We start from the raw sequence: 22947 nt of genomic DNA, 5'->3' as shown, positions 1-22947 counted from the left end.
AGCGTCGCTAGAGGCGTTGCAGGCGTCATGCCTCAATGCTGCACGAATGAGACCGACGTCAAACGTCTGCGTTAGTCAGGCCCAGGGAAATACAGCCTACGCTCGTTAAAACGGACCCGCGTACAACAGACTTTCGGATATAAAGGACCATATTTCAGCCTTAGTTTGTTCTACCTATTTTATTAACGCAACATAGTTGGCTTTTAATGGACCGCGCTACAACGGACTATTGGCTATAGCGGCTGAAATTTGGGGCAATTTTTTTCAAAGTCGGGTGTATAAAACATACTTTCGCCATGTCAACATGAACTGACAACTGACTTGCGAAGGCCAGCCGACAATTGCGGCTCGATATCACGTGCGCGAAGTAGGAAGGCAGGGTGGAAATGCGCAGTCTTCTTTCACGCATGAGGCACGAGGGGTGGGGTCTACTCCGGTGGCTGCTGCTTATGGTGCAGCCTCCGTATCTTGAAAGCAATCTGCGATGTGGACAAGGTGCGCCCAGTGCTGGTAGCTCCGTATGCACTGTGCTTTCGATGTTTAGTTCGCGTTAAAGCGAGATACAGCACGACAGTCGATTCGCTTGCTGCTGCTGCCGCGCCTATGGCAATCGATGCTTCGCCTTTCAAGCGAAACTGTGACTTTTTTTTTTTTCTTTGAACGTTCGTCACTCGCTCTTTACAATAAAGTTGTTAGACACTGCGACGAAAGTTTCGGAAGTGAGGTGTTTTGGGTATTACAGACTTCAGATAAAACAGGCATTTTTGTCAAATTATCAGGGTCCGTTGTAATGAGAGTTGACTATATTAGATAATTACTTCCCATTCCGCTCAGACCAGTGCATACATGCAGCAGCTCAGCAGGAATGCTAATGTGCTTGTAGTGTGCGTATGCAAAAGATTCATACCAGCAGTCGAAGGAAGAACACTGCCTTGGCTCCGCCACAGAGGTGATTCAGTGTAGCGTTGATGTTGTGTCCACTTTTCTGTGTAATTTTTTTGCAACTAAATGCATTCTGCGTATTTGGAGGCCCTCTAACGCTCCACATGTGAGCTGTGCATTGGAGCAGCACAACAACGGCGGCGGCATCAATGCACTTTGAGTGTTGATAATTGCTGCTGTCGCAATAAAATGGTGGTGATAGTTGCCATTTTGGACATGCAACCACAGGACAAAGTAAAAAAAAAATAATAATGCTACAGACATCAGCGTCCTGAAATTAATTTGTTGTTATTGAGTGGATCTGCGGGGTGTGTAGTGGTGCCATTAAAGTGTTAAACATAATTGGGCATGTCTGGAAAATTGAGCATTCAAATTTAATTTGGTAAGTATAGTTTTTGTTTTCTTTGTGCAGGGGCCTGACCATCCATCCCTTTTGTGACAAAGTGAAGAAAGATCCCTTGGAGACAGAGTGCACAGAGAGCCGAGATTCTGTTGCCTTGTGCAATCTAGTCGACCACGGTGAATACCTGCCTAAGAGGTTTCAGGTTTGTGGGTCTAAAGTGCCAATGCATTATCTTCCAAACCTATTAACAAGCTAACATTTCTTTTGCAACATGAACATGCCTGAGCTGCAATATTTTAAGGCCATGTATGCGTCTCGTGTAGCAATCCACTTAATACAATAGCAGTAAAACCTGAAGTTCTGAATGGTATAACCACTTTCATCAGGACCAGGGGTTCTCAAACAGGGTTCTAGATAAGGGATTTTAGGGTTCCGCGAGTGGTAACCCAGAAATGTAAAAGTGGGAAAAACGGAAACCCGTTTCCGCCCACTCATTTTCAGAATTTCTTTCATGAAATCGTTAATTTTGCATTGCATTTTGAATTTAACTAAGCCACTGCACGTGCATGCATGTACACTTCAGTAGTCTTTGCAAGCGCCAGTGTGGCAGCAACGTACAAGGCTCGTCACTGTGTGATTTTCGGGCTCACAATATCCATGCTGAACGTTTTTCATTCGTAATCTCAATCACAACAATCCCACTCATGTGTGTAACACATGAGCAGGAATCAACTTCGGAAGTTTACAACCATGAAGGGCCATTTCTGAACTTAGCATCATCTGCTGGTCAACTCTTGTTGCTGACAGATGACAATATTGACTGCATATCGTAATGAGTTCGCTGGTCATGTTCACGGGATTTTTGGTACAGGAACGTCAGCACGATGCTGTTTCAATACAGGCCGTCTTGCTACTGCACTGCTTGGCTTCCACCTTATCCAGAATAAAAAAGCGCGACAAGCGTTTCGATGTGCGTGACTGGCACCGCTACAGGGCACTGTAGCTGCATGCCAGTCGGTGCGGGAAATAAAAAATAAGAATACTGCTTGCTTATGCATTATCGCGAGTTCCTCAGTCAAGAGCAATGGCCTTTGACATTTAAGATAACACGCTGATCTGTGAATCTCAGAGGCTGCATGCTTTTGTGGCTGCTGTGCCATTTCGGTTATTATTTTTCTCATATGGCTACCATGTTCATGCAACTGATGCCAATTTCTGGTGAAATTTTATTTAAGTATGCTTATGGCACAACATGATAGCCAACAAGATGGTTAAGAGGGTTATGTAAAATTATTTTCATTTTTAAAGCACATGCACCTCAATCCCACAACCAGTTCATTCAATGCAGTTTCCAGTGCAAGTACAATGTAATACACTCTAACAAGTGACACGGAGCCACACAATCACCTGGTGAACCGATACTGCAGTTTATGCAATTTGTTGTTCTCATTGCTTTGTAACATACTGTGTCAGAATGTGTAATTTAGTTAATTCATTCCAACACTTATGTGAGTCCATGTACAGGCACATCAGTGAAAATAGGGAGAGGATTGGCATTCCCCGGCACTCTGAGGAGGCTGGTGGGGTGCCTCTAAGTCAGAACGCTTGAGTACCGTTGATCTGAGCTGTTCCTAAAATGGCCATCAATATTCAATTTGTTTTTTTATGCACTTATGGGGTAAAGCATGGGTTCTGGCAAAAGCTTGCATATTTAAGGTAGCATTAAAAGCATTGTGACAAGAGGTTACGCTTGCTTATTGCCAAAGTCTGCTCATAGTAGATACCAGTGCTGGAAGTAGGTCACAAAGCTAGAGGCAAACAAATAATGCAGACCTTAGTCTTTGAGATGAAGCAGCACGGAGGCAACGATGGGCATGCATGACCTTGAAGGCTCTGTTAAAATTTTTGCTAAGAAACAAAAATAATTAACTTTTGTAAAGAGAACGGAGATTGCTGTGCAAAGTTTACATAGATGCTGTGAACTATATTTGGAACATTTAAGACAGGCTCTTATTATGCTGCGCTACACTCAAGATTCATCGAAGCAATGCCTATGTTGTAATTGAGAGATGTCAGTGCAGTTTGTCACACATTTAACGTCATCCAGTGCCTGCACTGAAAATGCATCAGGTAGGTTTTCTTTATGGTTCGAGCACAATAGCAGCAGCTTTTCCTGTTTCATAGCTTGGCACAGAGATACAAGAGTGAACCTTAAGACACGCCAGTCCTGCAGCTATCTGTGCTGCAGGAACCTTGCAGAAGTACAGTGCAGACTACTTATAACATAACCACTTTTAGCGTGGGACCGGTTACAGTGTGGGTTTTTTAATCACTGATATATCTCCCATAGAACTCAATGTATAGGCGGACCATTTATTGTTTAGGCGCGCAAAGCAGAACACCGGTTATAGCGCAGTTCTTTTAGGCGCGTGTCCATGAAATCGGTGCACGGTGCACTGCTTTTTCTCAGAGGCATTGAGCACGACCGCACGGTTGCCGGACGCGCACACACGGAGAAGGGGGAGCGTGGGCGCGCACATGGAGACCAGTGGCGAACAGCAAAACAAAAAGGAGGAGAAGGGCCGGAGACTTTAGAGGAAGCAGGGCGAGTGTTTTCGTCACTATAGCAGCGTCCAATCAGGGTGCGTGCTGCACGGAGTGACGGGTAGAAGCAATAGTGGCGACAGCACACTCCTTTTTTTTTTTTTTTCAGTCTCTTTGTTGCCTTTGGTGCATGCACGTCATGTTCTCGTCGTGTCGTAGTTGTCCTCTGTGCACGTGTGTTGTCTGGCTTTTGTCGCCACGGTGTCGGCGGCATCTTCAAGTGGTGTGAGAAAGAGGCATGCCTTGTCGCTGGAGACAAAGGAATGCGTTATAAGGCACATAGAACGTGGGCTGAAGAAGGGGTCTGTGGCGGCCAAATACGCCGTTTCCGTTACAACCATGTCGACCATATACAAGAACAAGGACAAATTGTGGCAGCAACTGCAGCAAGATTCGTCTTCCTTGTCACGAAGAGAATACATACATCGAAGTACGAAGACGTGGACGCAGCGCTCTTGAGATGGTTCCTTGAAGTTAGAGCTCAGAGCATACCAGTGAGTGGCCCCATGCTCCAACAAAAAGCCAAGTCTATGGTGCTTTTTTAGGCAACGACGACTTCAACCCACTTAATAGATGGATCCAGCGATTCAAGGATAGCCATGGCATCAGCTGCAAAGTGGTGTGTGGTGAAAGCAATGATGTCAACGACAAGTCCATCGAAGTCTGGCTTTGCTTAAATTTGGAAACCATGCTGTCCACGTATACAGACAGAGACGTATACAATGCCGACGAAGCTGGCGTATTTTATAACCTTCTGCCCAACCGCACTCTTGTGCTGAGAGGCGAAGCCTGCTCTGGCCGCAAGGCCTCAAAAGAGCACATGGCTGTGTTGTTCTGCGCTAACATGGATGGAAGCGACAAGTGGCGCCTGTTTGCCATTGAAAAATCAGCGAGGCCATGTTGCTTTAAAAAGCCAGAGTGCCTGCTTCTGACATACTAAATCCAACAAAAAGGCGTGGATGACGCAAGACATGTTCACAAGCTGGCTATGCAAGTTCGATGAGTACATAGTGGCAGAGAAGCGACAGATCGTGCTCATTCTCGACAATTGCACAGCCCACAACGTCAAGCCAAAATTGACTGCTGTCAAGTTAAGGTTTCTGCCTGCCAACACGACTGCAAAATGTCAGCCACTCGACCAGGGTGTCATCACTACCATAAAGGCAATCTTTAAATAATGTATCTGCGAAAGAGTTTTGCTGAGCATGCAGCAGCAGCAGCAGCCTCTTAAAGTGAATTTAAGGGGTGCCACTGATAAGCTTGCTGCTTCGTGGTGGCAGGTAAAAGCTACTACAGTAAGCAAGTGCTTCAATAAAGCATGCTCTATGCGCAATGCAGAGGCTCTTGATGCCGATGAGCAGAGCAACAGTGTTGCCGATGAGACTGTCAGTACTGATGACATGTGGTCCGGCCTCGTTGAAAGCAGTTCTGTTTCCTCCCAAGACACCTTCCAAGCATATGTTGATGCCGATGAGTCGGAGCTTCCTGTCTGCGAGGAAGCGAGCACGGATTATGTGATCGTCGCAGCGGTGCGTGGCAGCACGGAGCTTGCAACTGAAGACGAGTCGGATGACAATGTCGATCCGACGCCAGACCCAGATGTCCCGTGCAAAGACGATTTGGAATACCTCAGCAAAGTAAAGATGTACTGCACGAAGAACAGTTTGAGTGAGAAGGCGCTTCAGTGCTTAAGCATTTAAAGGACGAAATTGTTCGAAGCGCTGTTAAAAAAAAATCCCCAGACGAAAATAACAGCGTTCTTCCGCTGATGCCGCAATTGTCAGGAGAACTTGGTTTCTGTGCTGTGTTGCGATTGTGTTGCATGTGTGTGTGAGTGAAATGAGTAATAAATTGTGTTTGAAAGGTGGGTGGTCCGTTTGGCATAGGCAAAAGCCGAAAAAATTATGCGGTACCGCTTATAGCGCGGATTTTTACAACTCCCGCGACTTACGTTATAAGCAGTCTACTCTGTATATAAACAGCTGCTTGGTTGTAATCAAAGCAGTGAATAAATTTATGATATTCTTTCTTGTTTGTATGCAACTTTCTTGTTTGTATGCAATTTCAAGCTTTATAAAGACATACACCACATCCATTTGGATCAGCTAAAGCTTCTGAATGCAAAGGTTTGGACTGCATAAATATACCCTTGTCTTTGCAAGTGTATTTCTCTGCATTGCACATTTTCAACTAATGGCGGACTGGTCATTGTTCAAATATGCCAGGGCTTGTCTCTTATGTGTGGTTTCATCGTGAGGACCATATCTACATTTTCCCTGCATAAGATAAGCAAACTCTGCTCATACATGTGTTTGCAAAAATGACTACACCACGATTAGTTGGGCAAACTGCCTCACACGAAAGCTAGCTTTAGATTGTTAACATTAGTGTTAAATTTGGGGGGTCATTAGTGAAGTCATCTGTATGTAGTGCTATTAGCATTGTTTTGCTATTGTAATTTGATTATTTTATTTCATGAGGCCTCTCACTGCCGAAAAAACTCCTACCTCAAAGGCAGTATTGTATTCATTATGCAAACAATATTTTCTTTAGTTTTGTGTAGTGTTAATCACATGGCAGGTCACGTAATTTATATCTTTGCATCTTGTTCTTACCTTTGGTTATCTTGCAGAGCTGTTACAAGGGCTCATAAGTTAAACTTGGCATTTCACTTGCCACAGCAGACCTCCACCGTGCATACAAAATTCATGGAAAATTAGTTGGCAATCTACATGTTCTGCAGACAACATAATTTTCGTTATATTTGTAAATTGCCTACAATAGACTGATCTCGTGACGAATTTCCATATGTCACCACTGCTGCAAAGGACGCTGGCATAATTGTAGACCTCAGCAGGCTTAAGAGAAACATCGGTGCGGAACAATGTTTTTGAACCATGGCAAACCAGCTTAAAGTGCTGACACATATTTTCAAAGTTGTAAAAACTATACCAAACACTTCTTCCATGTAAAAGCGTGACACTGAGCAACTATGAAAGGAAGGAAATACTTCCTTGCATTGAACAATAGCATTGCGGGATAGCGGCAAGCACCACCAACATTATGGCTACCACCAAGGCAGGTGTGCCATGTGATTGATCTATTTAGAAAAAATTTGCTCCCAGTCAGTAGCACCCTGCTATACTGACTTGGCCATCTCGTGAAATGAAGTAAGATGAAACTTAAGCTGCAAGTGTGGTCACACAATATATGGCTTGCAAAAAAGCAAATATTGCAGTATGCAGTGCAAGCTAAATGCCTCATACAAAAGTACACACACAAACTTGTCTCGTGTTTTATTTCCATTCCAGAATTTTGATTATATCCCTGGTGTGCCTTCCACAGACCTAGGCAGACACGGTGGTTCTGTAATACTGGCAGACTATTGCCCTTACATTCAGGTAGGCTGTGCGACAAGAAAAGTGATGCTAATTTTTAGGTTATTGTAAATGTTTCCAATCATCTGAGTATTCCTGTGTTTTTCAACATGCTTCCTCTCTGTTCTAGGAGTTCACTTGGAAAGCGAAAAACACTGTCGTACGAGGATCACAATGCCAGTTTGAAGAGAACAGTCCTCGTAAGTTCATCTTTCCCCCCATGACTGCAATATAGAATGAAAAAATGTGGTGTAGTATCTAATGCTTGTGCCTATAATTCTGGAGCTTTCTGACCACAGGCAGCCTTTCAGTTCATGAATTTAGCCTGAACCTTAGTATATGACAATAAGCTTTGTCCTGCTAATTTGGATTTAGCAGTTGTATTGCATGCTCTGTGGGTTTTGTAATAGTTCCACCCTCTTTAAATGGTCAAAGGGATGTTACATACAATAAGGCTGAAAAATATGGTGCCCGAGATTGCCGATTTGTTGCTGGATTTTGGTAGCAGCTTTTAGAAAATAAAGGGGTGGCAAGAAGCCGATGCATGAGAGCAGCAGTGCGGGAAGGGCAGGCCATTCGTTGTCTTAAGACATGCAATTTACTCAAGGTTGACCCAGTCTTGGGTGAATTTTATTGTGAAAGGAGTTAAAAGTTTGAAACTGGGTTTTCTGTGTCCATTTGTTCGTTTCATTACGCCATCGTTGTCATGTTGCCAGGTCCCCTCCTCATTCTTGGTTTCACCCTTAGCATATGACAAAGAAAAAGATGTTTCCTGCCCCTACTACTGAAAATCAAATTCACACCCGAGCAACAAATGTACTCTTGTACACTTGTGAGGCAGACACTCTAACCACTGAGCTTTTATGTGACATTTGTGCTTGAGAATTTCTGCAGGGTTTTCTGCTCCACGTTACAGCAGGTCATTCTCTTGTGGGCGAGGACAATGTTGTAGCATACATTGCAAGGAAGCTGTTCTTGAGGATATACAGGGGCGGTCTCAGAGGTAGCTTTTGGGAGGGGGATTTTTCTTTTGCAAAAGAAAGAAAAAAAAATGCAGTGGCAGTTCCTGACATAGCTTTTTTTTTTTTCGGTGTGGGGTTGCTATTATTCTTTGGCACAAGAGAAAGACGCAGCAGCTGTCCAATACAACTTTATTTATTCTTTATTTGATTGGGGGATGAAGATTCTTTCTTTGGCAAAAAGAGACAGACAACAAAATTTTTTTCAGAACTTGATACATTTATTAAAGCAGCAACATTAACGAAGCCATAATGAACAACTTAAATATTTGTGGCTACGATAATTCATATTCCTTAATTACTTAGTCACACTTCCTGCATTGGGCACATGCTATGTCGCTTCTGAATTTGAAATACTCCAGCGAAGCTCTGCACCATAACTTCAATATTATAATGCAATGCAAATTTCACTCACTTTCAGTGAGCCGATGATCAACTTGACATCCCTCTTCACTCAAGAGATGTTTGCATGGAAGTCGAGTTCATGGCTTTATGGTCAATCAGTACTCTCTGAAGTCCTCATCATGTGACACCAGGAAACTTATGCAGGGCTACTTTCGCAGTTAAAAGGCGGCTTTTTCAATATTGCAGCATCAGATGTCATAATCATGCTCGCCTCTGTAGTTTGCAGAAGCATAAAGGCTAGAAGCTCCAAGAGATATGAAAGGTTTGTCTCCTGACACGTGCTCCTGGCCTGCATGTTGGTGGCTGAGAGGACTGCTGAGATGTTCAGTAAAGTCACACTCACACCAGAGGGAGAACGCACACGGCTTGCTACCGGCGGCAGTGGGGCACAGGTGCCAGAGCTATCTTTCGCGGCATCCGCTTCAATCATGCTCATGAGGCAGCCGGTGTCATCGAGACCCACCGGATGACTTGTTTCGCACTCACGTTTATCGAACTTAGAGAGGAGGCTGCATCCGTGGGATTATGGTGCCTCTATATCCTCCTCACCAGCCACTGTGGGCGAGGAGGACATTGAGGCACCCCACATGGGAGGGGATACCTTCATGCTAATACGTAACTGTCACACCACGCACATTTTTCCTCTAGTGTGGCTGTGCCTTTAAGGTGGGCTATCTGGCAGCATGCTTTCTTCTTCGCCTTCCCAGTGAGTAAACTGCTTTCCAATGAAAGAACTCTCAACCACTGACTCTTAGAAAAAATTATTGTCACCATTCAGCAGTTTAACCTTTACTACCACCAAACCTCCACTAATCTGAGAGCGTTCAGCAGTACATATAGTAAAAGCTTCTATTCTTGTGCTTCGTCACTGAAGGTGTGGCATAGAAGGGGCTTGGGGTGGCAGACTGTAGTCTATGGACGAAAGTCGACGATTTTGACGCGTGGTCGAAGAACACGTGAAGTACCATAAAGGCTCTGATGCCACAGGTAGAGACAACAGCTAGATGGGGAGCAACAATGCCCCCAATTATTGTGTCAACACACAGTCTCGTAATCAATGCGATGAAAGGCGTGCCTTGGGTGGGACCACAACATTCTGTTGCTATAATGGGCAGGGCACGTTGCTTTCTTGAAATGCCTGGGTGACAGAGGCACTTAGCATAGCATTAGAAGCATAGCTGCTAAACAGGAGACCATCCATGCCGTCCAACACAGACTGAAAATGGGCAATGCAGGAGAAGCCTTTGATGGGCACAGCTCGTATCCATGTGTCACCAGCGTCTTGAATGGTTTGTCTGCCCAAATTGTATCCGACCACGCTCCATAGACCTTTCTATACTTTTTTCACTCGCCCAGATGTGCTTGTATACCTCCTTTTCTCCAAAACGTCGTATGGCGACAGCGACATGACACAGTCAAAAACGATTTGAAGGAGACAACCACCCACATTGCACACCCCCCCTCCCTTGGGACCACCAATTAGTTATAGCAGTGTCTCCTGTGAGAGGCTGCTGCTGTAACAGTAAAGTTTATAGGCAGAGAAATCACTGAAATATGCAAATCTTTCTTCACCTTTTTTTTCTTTCTTTCCTAATATTGAAAGGCATACTGTAGAGTTACAACAGTGGTATTCTAAGCTGATTCCGCCATCTGCTGCACTGCTATAATTGTATGCATATTTCTGAAGCAGGTACAATACACTTATCAGCAGTTCATGGGGCACACAAGTACCAGCCAAGGATCGATGATCAGTGTTGTATATCAGCTGCCATGACCCATGTGTTATACATTTGTTTTCTTGCAAATACGCTCGCTTCTAAGGATGCATCGTGGTCACTCCACGCTGGTACAAAATGAAGCTTCACATGCTGCTGTGGGCCCTGCAATTGGTGATGGGCCAGGATGAAGGACAGATCTCTTGTCTGAACTCTGTGTTCAGATTTATTCAAAAGGGATCATAAAGAATAATAAACATCTTGCCCTTCTAATACATTTGATAAGAAGATACATACCAGGCAGCAAGTTGAACAAACAAACAATATAATAGATAGGTGATAAAAATAGTGCAAAAATGCAGGAGGAAGGCAAGAATGAACGAACATCGCAAACAACCAATATTTACTGTCAGGACGTCAGTGTATAGTCAACAAAACCAATGCCCTTAATAAACAAACAAACAGTGTCACTACTATGAATGTGGTGGCATGTGCTTGGTTAGTAGTTGACCTCATTGCAGTGCAATGATAGTGAATGCAGGCTGACACAATGCCACCGATTTTATGGATGGCAAATGCCTGAATATCTTGTGTTGTTGGCGTTATCTGCCTAAAATGTGCACTCATGCAGTGTTCTTGCACCACTCCCTCCCTTCTCTTCCCCCCCCCCCCCCAATAAAAATAAATGAAGTTTTATGAACCTGCAACAGTTGTTATGCTACCAGAATGTAGTTTAGCATCTTGGAAGTGTCTTGCAACTGCAGTAACAGTTGCACATTTCTCAGGGAAAGGTTCTTTAGGAGATGGTAGCATGGTGCTGTAAAGGGTTAACATCGACAGGGTTGATTTGCATTGCTTTGCTTGATTACTGCATTGCAGTAGATGTGATCTGATTTCATATCTGCACAAATACAATGCCTCTCTTTGTTCCTGGGTTTCAGAGGATGAAAAGAACTTTGCGTTGGAGTACTATGGGCCTGGCTCCAAGTGCTTCAACCACAACAAGGAGATGTGGCAGGAACGGACATGCAGCCAAGTGCGCCAGTGGCAGCACTGGGGCAGTGGTTGTTACAAGGTGAGTGGTTCACTTTGACAGGGACCAGACATTTATGCACCTGTGGAGAATGTGCTCTCACATAATTGTCATTGAAAATTCTGCTGGCATAGAAGGTGAAGACATTTACCGGTTCACACAGAATAGGCTCCTTTGCTGAAAGAATAAAAGCAAACTGAATGTTGATTTGGTGTATTAAAGTATTAAAGCTCCCAAGACCACTCCAACTTGAGGGACAGTGGCCAAGAGAGGGGCCAAACAACAGCAGAAGAGCAAGAAGATGCAGAACAGGGAAGGCAAAAACAAGGTAAGCTGGGCAGCAATCACCTCCCAACCCCCACAACAAACAACACAACTCACACGCCTAGAACGCAAACTAGAGCTAATGCGAGTGTGCATAGGAGACCTAGAAAGATGAAATAGGAAATTGAACAAGCAATAAACGCAGCGATAATTGGTGCGAACGCATACGAAGTATAAAGCAGAAACATACCAAAATCATCACCAGGACGGACAAAACACCTGGAGTGGACCCTCACCTACTGCATCTGTGAGATGCAAGAAGAAGCCTGACCAAAAGATGGAAGCGACAGAAACGCAACCACAAACTCGAAATGAAAATCAACTAAATAATGCAGCGGGCCGAGGAATATGCTAATCAAGTTGCAATAGCCAACTGGGAAAGCTTCTGCGGATCACTAAATGGGACCTTAGGGACAGCAAAAATGTGGAACGTAGTCAAAGGAATGATTGACCCGCTCAAAGCCAGACACGAAGGACAAAAGAACCTTGAGAGATTGCTACACTCGTACCCAGGCACAAAAGAAGAACTCCTTCAGGCAGTCCATAGAAAATGTTTCGGTAACGAAGTCCCGACATGCCCGTACCAAGTTGATTGTAGCGAACACCCAAGCCCAGGAATGGATGAACTCTTCACAGAGGCAGAAGTTAAAGCAGCAATCGCCAGCACAAAATGGAACACAGCGACAGGGGCGGACCAAATATCAAACGGCATGATCATAAACATGAATTATGAAGCCGTAACAGCCCTTACAAACTTTATAAATGACAATTGGGTCAAAGGAGCGATACAACAGCAATGAAAACACGCTGTGATAATCATGATCCCAAAACCAGGGAAGAAAGTGTCTGTAGAAAACCTTAGGCCCGTCTCTCTTACATCATGTCTAGGAAAGGTGTTCGAAAAATTAGTAAACACTAGACTCCAATGTCATCTTGAAGAAGACAACTTAATGCCTGACACCGTGTTTGGCTTCAGCTTGCATCTTTCAACATGGGACATACTCCTGCTTTTAAAAGAGGAAGTGTTAACCAATGTCCTCAAGGCAGGAGAACACATTGTCATGGCTGTCGACATAAAAGGGGCCTTTGACTAAGTAAGTCACAAAGGGATACTGGATGAACTAGCAGAGGCCAGCTGCATTCAAAGGATGTACCAGTACATTTGAAGCTTCCTCAATCAGAGAACAGCAGTTATCAAAGTAGGAGGTGATGAATCTCAAGTCATCCATCCTCCTAACAAAGGAACGCCACAGGGTGCGGTAATCTCACCTACACTCTTCAACATAGCCATGGTTGGACTAGCTAAAAAACTCGCAAGAAATTCCTGACATCCTTCATTCTTTATAAGCAGATGATATAGCAATCTGGATAACTAAGGGCCACTTGGGAAACAAGGAGGAGAAGCTTCAACGGGCAGCCAATATAATAGAAAAATATACTCAACAAAGAGGACTCCACTGCTCGGCAGAGAAATCGGGACTCATTCGCCTCACAGAAAATAAAGAAAACTCGAGGTCAGGCTGGAAGGAAAAATTCTTCCTGAGAAGTTAATAGTAAGAGTGTTGGGTATGTGGCTACAATCGAATCTCAGATGTCTCCACACTTCAAACACAATCAGAAAAACAATGCAACAGACTAACCAGATGATAGCCCGTGTGGCTCATAATTGGACAGGGATGGGGGAACGAGACACCTTCAGACTGGTGAAAAGCCTAGTCATTAGCAGGCTAATGTACTCTCTACCTTACCATGCCATGAATAGGGAGGAAGAAGAAAAGGCTGATCAAATAATAAGGATGGCATATAAGACAGCCCTGAGGCTACCATGCAACACTTCAACTGAGAAGCTTCTAGCCCTTGGCCTCCACAATACATTTCATGAGCTGGCTGAGGCCCAACTCATAGCGCAGAGGAGTCGATTGGTGCAGACGACAGCCAGTAGAGATCTTTTTCAAAGCATCGGGCTTGGAGAACGCATACAAGTACACCAAAACACCAAGGGGCTACCCTGCCAGATCAGAGATTTGTATGGGGTATCACCAATACGACAAAACATGGATCCGACGTTACAAGCAGGAAGGGGAAAGTCTAGAGCAGAACACATAGTTAAAACAACAAATTACTTAGACACTGCAAGGTTCATGGATGCTTCACCATATCGGGCAAACGCAAAGAATATGGTGGCAGTTGTGGTAAACCGTAAAGGTAAAATCACAGCCTGTGCATCAGTTTCCTGAGCAACTACTATAGGAGCCGACGAGATAGCCATAGCCTTAGCTATAAGAGAAGGCATACAGCACAATGCTCCACTGGCAATAATCACATTCTCAGGCCGCATGTAGGAACTATCGTAGGGAACAAATCGCCGCAAAAGCACACCGGGTACTTGCCGAAATCAGCAGAGAACACAAGTTCAAGTATACCTAAACAATAACATGGACCCCGGTACATGAGGGTGTTACTGGGAACCTCTATGCAAATCAGGCGGCTCAAGGTTTCACTAATTGCCGTGCTGCCCATGGCAACATCGTGGAGGACCCGACACCCATCGATCCAAGTTATAGAACAATCTTGAAATACTACAGGGAATCGAGAAGGCTCTACCCAGCACCGCACAGAAACCTTTCAGCCGTGGACCCTGCGACGTTACGCAGGCTCCAAATGGACATGTATACAAACCTCCATAAATTGCACATATACTACCGAACATCATACGAAGACATATGCCTGTTGTGTGAGAGCACACGAACACACTACCACATCATGTGGGAATGCACAGCTTACACCAAAGAGCAAGAAGAGAATAACACGAGAGTGAGGTGGGAGGCATTGCTATCCAGCTCTGCCCTCGGGGACCAGCTTAGGCTGGTCCGGAGGGCAGAAAGGATGGCGAGGGCCAGCGGTGCCTTGGAATAGGGGCCCGACCACACAGCGTTACCCCGTTTTAAGGGCAATGAAGTCCTTTCTGCAAATAAAGTTTTGTTGTTCTTCTACTGATATTATAAATTGTATTATAAATATACAGGGCCAGCATAAATGATTAATTCGTTTAGAAAAAGGCTCTACTTTCAAGAGTATTACACATACACACATGAAACATATATGAAAAGTGCCACAAACTTGCCAAGTTTACACACCCTCTACAAATGTTCAATATATGCCCTTTTGGTGACACGACACATGTCCAGACGATAATCGGGCGCATTCCATACATTTTCCATACATAGCATAGTCCTGTCAATTGTCTGCACTGCAGCACTGATGTGTTCTTTGAGCTAGACTAAGGATTGCGGTAGTGAAGTATGTAAACAAGGTCCTTAAAGGGACACTAAAGGTTAATATTAAGTCAACGTGGACTGTTGAAATACCATCCCAGAAACCTCGAAGCGCTTGTTTCATGCGAAGAAGAGACTTATTTTAAGAGAAAATGCATTCTGAAGCGCCCACGTACCTTTAGCGCACTTCAAATCGCCCGCCCTGCGATCGAGGAGTGGTGACGTCGTGGTCTCATAGGAGACGTTGCGCCGTCGGTGAGTAAAACGGCACCCGCAGATGGCACTACGGCTTTTCTGCGCAAAACGCAAACACGCGGCCAGAAACAGAGCCGAGACCGAGCGGAACTATGGTGGCTAGCGGAAGGGAAAGCACACGACAATAAGCTGGTTCTTTATTTTATGACGCCAACTTTGAGGCTCGTTGCAATGGAGGACCCTGACAACGACACATTGGCTCGCGATGCTGGGCTCGACTTCAATGAATGCGACCTGCTGCTTAGGGCTCACGCTGCCGGCGTCGTTGCATACTACTACGACGGCAACTGTATGTCATGGCTGTACATATTCACACATTTGTAGCTTTTCCTTCGTGAAAACCAAATGCTGCACTCACCGCCCCATCTTCGACCTGCAGTTGTTCTCGTGCTTCGGAGAATGCAGGCAAGACTGACGGAACAGCGCTACGGGAAAGCATTGCTTTAAAAAGGCACTCCACACGACTTCACTAAGTCGGCATTGAACTCGTAATCCTCGGGACGAAAGTGCAGCGAGTACACTATGCAATTTTTCGTCTCTTTGTCAATGCGCTGTGGCAGAGGTACGGCACTTGACCACTTCGAAAGGAGAGGTTCACTCGTTTGCACACAGTGGTAAGTAACGTTGGATTCGCCACTGCAACTGTCCTTGGCCAAGTTCCGCGGACCACATGGACGTGGCATTCTCGCTGCTTGTTCCAAATGCAAGTTTCGCAAGCCAGCAGCCCCAGCGCAGCACGACGCGATAACGGAACAACTGAAACTCCTAAGCGCGCGCAGCGTAGAGTCGAGCGAAAACGAAACCTTTCAACCACCCATATTACTGAAGGGTAACATCAAAATGTTATTTTTTCTTAGAATCGAAGAAGAAAAGTAGCATTTTCTTCCGTCTTATAATCTAATGAAATTATCTTTTTAATACGAGTAGTTGAGTACCAGTGACAAATTATGATGAGGAGTGCCTTCGTCATCTGGCTAGTACCGGAATGTCGCTGGGGGATCTCAAATCGTGTCATGTATTTACCTCAATTTCTCAGTTACTAAAGCTCCGTTCGCAATTATATTGCCGCCTTAGATGTTCTAGAGCATTGTTTTATCACTTTACCTTGACTTCATAGTAACCTTTAGTGTCCCTTTAACGTACCCCTACTACCGCAATCCTTAGTCATGCTCAAAGAATGCATCATCAACAAAGAAGTGACAGGACTATGGCTACAAAATGTAAGGAATGAGCTTGATTATCGTCTGTACGTGTGTCGTGTCACCAAAGGGGCACATATTGAACATCTGTAGAGGGTGTATGTATAAACTTGGTGAGTTTGGGGTTCTTTTCATATATATTTTATGTGTGTACATGCAATACTTTTGAATATATAGCATTTTCAAAACAGTTGAATCATTTATCCTAGCCCTATGTTATAAATACAGGTAATTAAAACATTTGATCTTCTTTAGCGCTTTTTGTCCCAGCACCGTACAGTTGTCTTCTCATATCTTGCACAGTACTCGTGCTCCAGTGGGCGACTACACATAGAGGTGGCCAACCACACATACACATGCTACCACTCCAAGCAAGAGATCCGGATTCAGCTGTATGCCAATGGCTGGCTCCACATTGGTGCTATTGTGTGTCCGTCATGCCGTGATGTCTGCACAGTAAGCACATGTTCCTTCACTCATTGTGAAGTAATGCAGTATCTAGATCTTGCATGAGCACGAGAGTTGATGACAGTCAAGCAATCCACTGCTTGTTGCATGATGTTTCAGAAAAGCATGAGAGATACAGGGGCATGACATCACATACATGCTCGGAAAAATACCTAGAGGGCCGGAAAAACAATACACAAAGAAGGTGACACGCAACACAAGTGCTCATGTGTGCAACCAGGCACGTACCCAGGATTTTTTTTCGGGGGGGGGGCCCACCACCTCCATCATCATCATCATCATCATCATCATCATCATGTTTTATGTCCATTGCAGGACGAAGGCCTCTCCCTGCGATCTCCATTTACCCCTGTCCTGCGCCAACCGATTCCCACTAGCGCCCGCGAATTTCCTAATTTCATCGCTCCACTTAGTGTTTTGTCGTCCTCGATTGCGTTTTCCTTCTCTTGGTACCCATTCTGTAACCCTAATGGTCCAACGGTTATCTAGCCGGCGCATTACATGACATGCCCAGCTACATTTTGTCCTCTTGATGTCAATTAAAATATCGTATATACCCGTTCGCTCTCTGATCCAAACCGCTCTCTTTCTCTCTCTTAACGTTATGCCTAGCAATCTTCGTTCGATCGCTCTTTGCGCGGTCCTTAACTCATTCTCAAGTCTCTGCCCCATATGTCATCACTGGCAAAATGCACTGATTGCACACCTTACTTTTCAATAATAATGGTAAGCTTCCAGTCAGGAGCTGGCAATGTCTGCCGTATGCGATGCAACCTATTTATATTCTTCTTTGAATTTCCTTCTCATGATCAGGGTTCCCTGTGATTAATTGACCTAGGTAAACGTACTCCTTCACAGTCTCTAGTGGCCGACTGGCGATCCTGATCTCTTGTTCCTTTGCCCGGCTATTTATGATTATCGTCATCTTCTGCATATTAATATTCAACCCCACTCTTACACTCTCTCTGTTAAGGTCTCCAATCATTTGTTGTAACTCGTCTGCATTGTTGTTGAATAGAACAATGTCATCGGCAAACCGAAGGTTGCTGAGATATTTGCCGTCGATCTTTACTCCTAAGCCTTCTCAGTTTAATAGCTTGACTTCTTCTAAGTACGCAGTGAATAGCTTTGGAGAAATTGTGTCTCCCTGTCTGACCCATTTCCCTATAGGTATCTCCCTGCTTTTCTTGTGTAGAATTAAGGTAGCTGTAGAACCTCTGTATATATTCTTACGCGAAGGACGAGCCAGTAAGACGAGAAACTATTTACAGATTATATTTACAACAACGGTTGCAGCGCTAACCGGTTAGATTCACAGCGCGAGCCCAGTTCGTTCTTCCTCCTCTTTTCTGGAGTGATGGCGAACACGCACCTCGTTCAAACAAACAAATACCACACGCATGTAGCAACATTTTTCAAGCTTTTTACGTAAGCGTTCTGTAGTCCTTGATTGCGTAGTGCCTCTAGACTGCTGGTATCTCTACTGAATCAAATGCATTTTCGTAATCTAGATAAGCCACATAGAGAGGCTTATTGTACTCTGCAGATTTCGCGATAACGTGATTGATGACATGGATGTGATCCATTGTAAGGTATCTCTTCCTGAAGCCAGCCTGTTCCCTTGGTTGACAAAATCCAGTGTTGCCCTTATTCTATTGGAGATTATTTTGGTAAATATCTTATATAATACTGGGAGCAAGCTAATGGTCCTATTATTTTTCAATTCTTTAACGTCTCCTTTTTTGTGGATTAGTATAATGTCTGCAATCTTCCAGTTTTCTGGGTCCCTTGCAGTCGATATACATTTCGTATAAAGAGCCGCCAGTTTTCTAAGCATTATGTCTCCTCCATCTTTGATTAAATGGACTGTTATTCCACCATCTCCTCCCGCTCTTCATCGTTTCATGTCTTGCAGCGCCTTTCTGACCTCATCGCTAGTTATAGGAGAGTTTCTGTATCCTGTTCATTACTGTTTCTAAGTGAGGTATCGTGACTCCTCTGGGTACTGTATACAGGTCAGCTTAGAATTTTTTTGCTGCTTTTACTGTATCTTCAAGATTGCTTATGATATTATCCCTCTTATCTTTTAGTGCATACATCATGGTTTGTCCTATGCCAGGTTTCTTTTTTACTGATTTCAGGCTGCGTTAATTTTTTTACGGCTTCTTCAGTCTTTCACATGTTATAGTTTCGAATATCAGTTATTTTTGCCTTGTGGATCAGTTTTGACAGTTCCGCGAATTGCGTAACGCTGTGCAGCCGCCAGTCCCATACAACCGCGTAGAGCGCAGGACTCTGCGATTCTAGACGTACTGCGCTCACCGAGAAAGGTTAGAAAAACACCCACAAAGCACAGCAGAGATGTGGCTACGTGAAGCGGTTCGACCGATAACTATAGAAGCGTCATTCAAAGCAAGTAATTATTCTCCACTTCCGGCGGCGTTTTCTCTACTTCCTTTTTAAATAAAAAGATTTTGATCCATAAATATTCTCATAAACAACGGTTAACATTTTTATTATTCGCTTTTGCTTGCAGTTTGGTTGTTGCGTTGGCTCTCTCCCTTAGTAGATCGCTTAATTTCTCAACTCCTTGCGATTTTTGTTTCCGGTTTCCAATTTTGCACAAAAAGTGCTATACAATTAAGGAAAAACAGACGAGGTAACTGGCGACAGTCATCTTGCTTATGGGTTTAAGGGTTATTGCAGGGTTTCATAATGGACGCTCTTTCACATCATTTTATTTCCCACCTTATATAACCCATATCACGTGTATATGGTTCCGGGCATCTGCCAGCGTCGCGGCGAGCCGTAACTCAAGGAAATAATGAAGCAAAGGGAAAAGTTAAACGCAATTGGTGTTTTCTCCGGCCGCAACTCGTTCCATGAGAGTACAGACCAGCTGAGTAACAGCCGCATCCCTCTCCTGGTCCCAGGATCAGCCTAAACAAAGAAGGTTGAACTAACAAAAGCAACAGCTATGCGCGTGACGGTTGAATAGATGGTGACAACTGAGCACATCTCGAGTTAATCGCGCGGGTGCGGAATCTATGAGTAAACTGTCCTTCACCTTACAAGAAATGCCGATAACTACCGCCATCTAAAAGGAGTGAAAAAGGCAGCATAAGGCTGACCGATGAACAGCTGCCAAGTCTCAACATTCATCTGGCGGCGCTTTAGGAATGTGTGAGGAGTGGTGGCGTGAGTGGGGAGAGGGGGGGGGGGGGTATGCCACTTGATTTCGGGGGGGGGGGGCCCGGGCCCCCCCTGGGTACGTGCCTGTGTGCAACCACCTTTGTGTATCGTCTTTCCTGCACTCTAGGATTTCTTCAGAGAATGCAATAGGCAACTAGCTCATCTATTCATCTTGTCATATGTGTGGTGTCATGTTGTTTTTTTTCTTGCTAATGTGTATATCTAAAGCAAGCTCGAAGTTAGAAGCAAAGTTATAAAGGTGGAAAATCTGCTAAGAGATCGTATATATGCAAGAAATGCACCTCCACTGCTAAACAAGAATGAACTCTGCTGGCCCTGCTGAAATAGAAATTGCGCTTGAACCTCATTATAATGAAATGGTTTTCATAACAATATGAGCGAGCCAAGTGGAAAGCAGAAGCAAAATACCATCACATAAGAACGCTATTGTAACAGATGTCGTATCAGGTGTTAAATAGTCACGTGTTGCACACGCCAGAGAGCATATTGCTGTTGTTTATTGAATTTTCATCACATATGTGGCTGCGGAGCTGTAGTCTTCTTTACATGTTTAAATTTGTCTATACCATTGGCAATGTTCAGCAAGTGGGAATACTAGTCGGCATAACAAAGTAATGGATAGAATGAAACAATTTTGGCTTCCCCTTCAACTACATCATAACGAGGTTTGAGTGTACTGCCATTTATGAGCCTCAACTTTCTTTTTCCTTTTTTGTATTTCTTTTTTTACTGTGAATGTCTGAAGAAAGGGGATACCAATTCTCATGTGGTTACATTATGACTGGAGGACACACATTCAGAGCAAATGAGTCTAGCCTATATTCTAGTTGAGATTAAGTGGAAGAAACAAAATTGGGCAGGCCATGTAATGGGTATAGCAGATAACGAATGGTTTATATAAGTTACAGATTGAGTGCCAAAAGAAAGGAAATGCAGCCAAGGATGGCAGTGGCGAACAAGAGCAATGTGGCATGATAAATTAGGAAATTTACAGGTATAGGATGGAGCCAGATGATGCAAGACAGGGACAATTGCAGATCTGGAAAGGCCATTTGGCATTCAGCTGACATAATAGGATGTTGACGAATTAATTGTTTTTTCATTTGTTTCATTATTCGAAGAAAAAGATTGAATCACTCGAAGTAAAATTGACCGGCAATCTGTTGTTCCAGGATGATAGCATGGAGTGTGATGCAGACTTGGTGAAGGCAAGTTACGTCCTGGCCGAGAAGCAGTTCCACAAGGACATGCTGTATTGTCACAGTGTGGACCTTCACGCTAGCACCGTGCTGTGCGTAGCACTATGCCTTCTGGTTGTCATTAGGTGACAAATGCTTTTTACTTGGGACGTGAGGTGAATATCACCTGTTTGACCATTTTGTGACAAAGGAGCAAACTTACCAGGAAGTGCACCAACTGTAAATTGTCATCCCAATCAGAATTTGAAGCATATCACAGTGATGGCTTAAGTGTTACGCTGGTAACATAAAGGAGCTCTGCAAAACCTACTGCTCTACGTTAGACAAAGCTCCCTGCACCACATGCAATGGTCACAGTACTCTTCACATGCAAGCACACGGAGCATTTCTTTCTGGTAAGGGCAGGGCAGTGGTTCACTGGCAGTTCAGTCATGGCAATATACAAAACACATATTGTTGTCATAGTAATGGTGTCATTCTTTCTGTAATTATCGAGTTAGAAATGAGTAAATATAAGTAAGTGACTAAATAAGGTGGAAAGCAGCCGGCTTGGAACCTTGACTCTTTTAATTCGGAGTCAGGTTCTTCACCCAAATGCACCACCTGATCCTGGTTGATGGGAAGCTGTCGATTGGCACAACATATATGCCAGAAAGATGCGATGCTTTGTGGTGCATCTGTTGGTCTCTGCAAAAGAACAGACCAGAGGAAGTTCTGGTGTGTTTCACACAGCACTGGAACGGAACCATTGGTGAGGGAGCTGATTGAGAACAGTCACTACGCTGTATCACATGACATCTCTGCAAGGAAAATTTTTTTCTATTACGTCATCAGGACAGTCCCTATGCACAGTTGTCCTGCCTTTATTTTTTTTACCCACCTGTAAATGGGTTCTGGTCTCCTCTTCCTCAACACCTGCGAATTGTGGCTTTCATATGTAGCAAGGACAATGTTGCTTCTTTACAAGTGTGCCTGTTAAATGCAAAAATGTTTGTGTATTTAGGATTAGGTGCACATTAAAGAACCCCAGGTGATCAAAATTAATCCAGAGCCCCCATTACATCATGCCTTATAATCCGATTGTTGTTTTGGCACCTAAAACCCCGTAATTTCATTTTTACAGAAATCGTGCATTGTGCTTATGCCCAGAGAGCTTGTCTGAAAGGTCTATAAAGTAGAATTAACCACAAGAAGATAAAAATGTGGTGGGCATTGCAGGGGCCCCCTTCGTATAGGAGAGCTGGAGCACACTTCTTTCACATTTGTGTGCTTCAATTTTGTCAACCTTTGATGGTTTTATCTATCGATAATTTGCGTATTGCCATGTCAAGTGTTACTTGCCCTTACTGCAAAGCATTGACAGTGCTGGCTACTACAGCATTATGCACAGTAACGATCATGGTGTGTCGCAATAAATTAGACTCGGTAAACATTGTCAGCAATGTGCAAAGCAACCTCCACATCACTGTTAATCTGAAATTGGGCTGCAGTGTGCACCATATGGGAGTGTTTGCTCATTTGTGTAAAAAATAGTCATTACATGTGAACTTGTGCAGTACATGTGACTTGTGGCTGT

General features: G+C 44.1%; 1 protein-coding gene across 3 annotated transcripts in view; it reads left to right on the top strand.

The window, feature by feature from the left end:
* The window catches only part of Invadolysin (leishmanolysin-like peptidase, invadolysin), a 40245-nt gene extending 17865 nt beyond the window's left edge, over nt 1-22380 (top strand). For all 3 annotated transcript variants that reach the window (XM_065432104.1, XM_065432106.1, XM_065432105.1), the window contains exons 14-19: nt 1355-1487; nt 7201-7290; nt 7397-7466; nt 11347-11480; nt 16795-16947; nt 21345-22380. In XM_065432104.1, coding sequence (XP_065288176.1) covers nt 1355-1487; nt 7201-7290; nt 7397-7466; nt 11347-11480; nt 16795-16947; nt 21345-21500 — 736 coding nt within the window. In that variant the 3' untranslated portion in view covers nt 21501-22380. The remainder of the gene's footprint in view (nt 1-1354; nt 1488-7200; nt 7291-7396; nt 7467-11346; nt 11481-16794; nt 16948-21344) is intronic.
* Nucleotides 22381-22947: the final 567 nt, after the last annotated feature.

The sequence above is a fragment of the Dermacentor albipictus genome, chromosome 4 (assembly GCF_038994185.2).
Source record: "Dermacentor albipictus isolate Rhodes 1998 colony chromosome 4, USDA_Dalb.pri_finalv2, whole genome shotgun sequence".
Lineage (NCBI taxonomy): Eukaryota > Metazoa > Arthropoda > Arachnida > Ixodida > Ixodidae > Dermacentor > Dermacentor albipictus.
The sequence above is the reverse complement of the archived record's forward strand: the minus strand, read 5'-3'. Positions and strand labels throughout refer to the sequence as shown.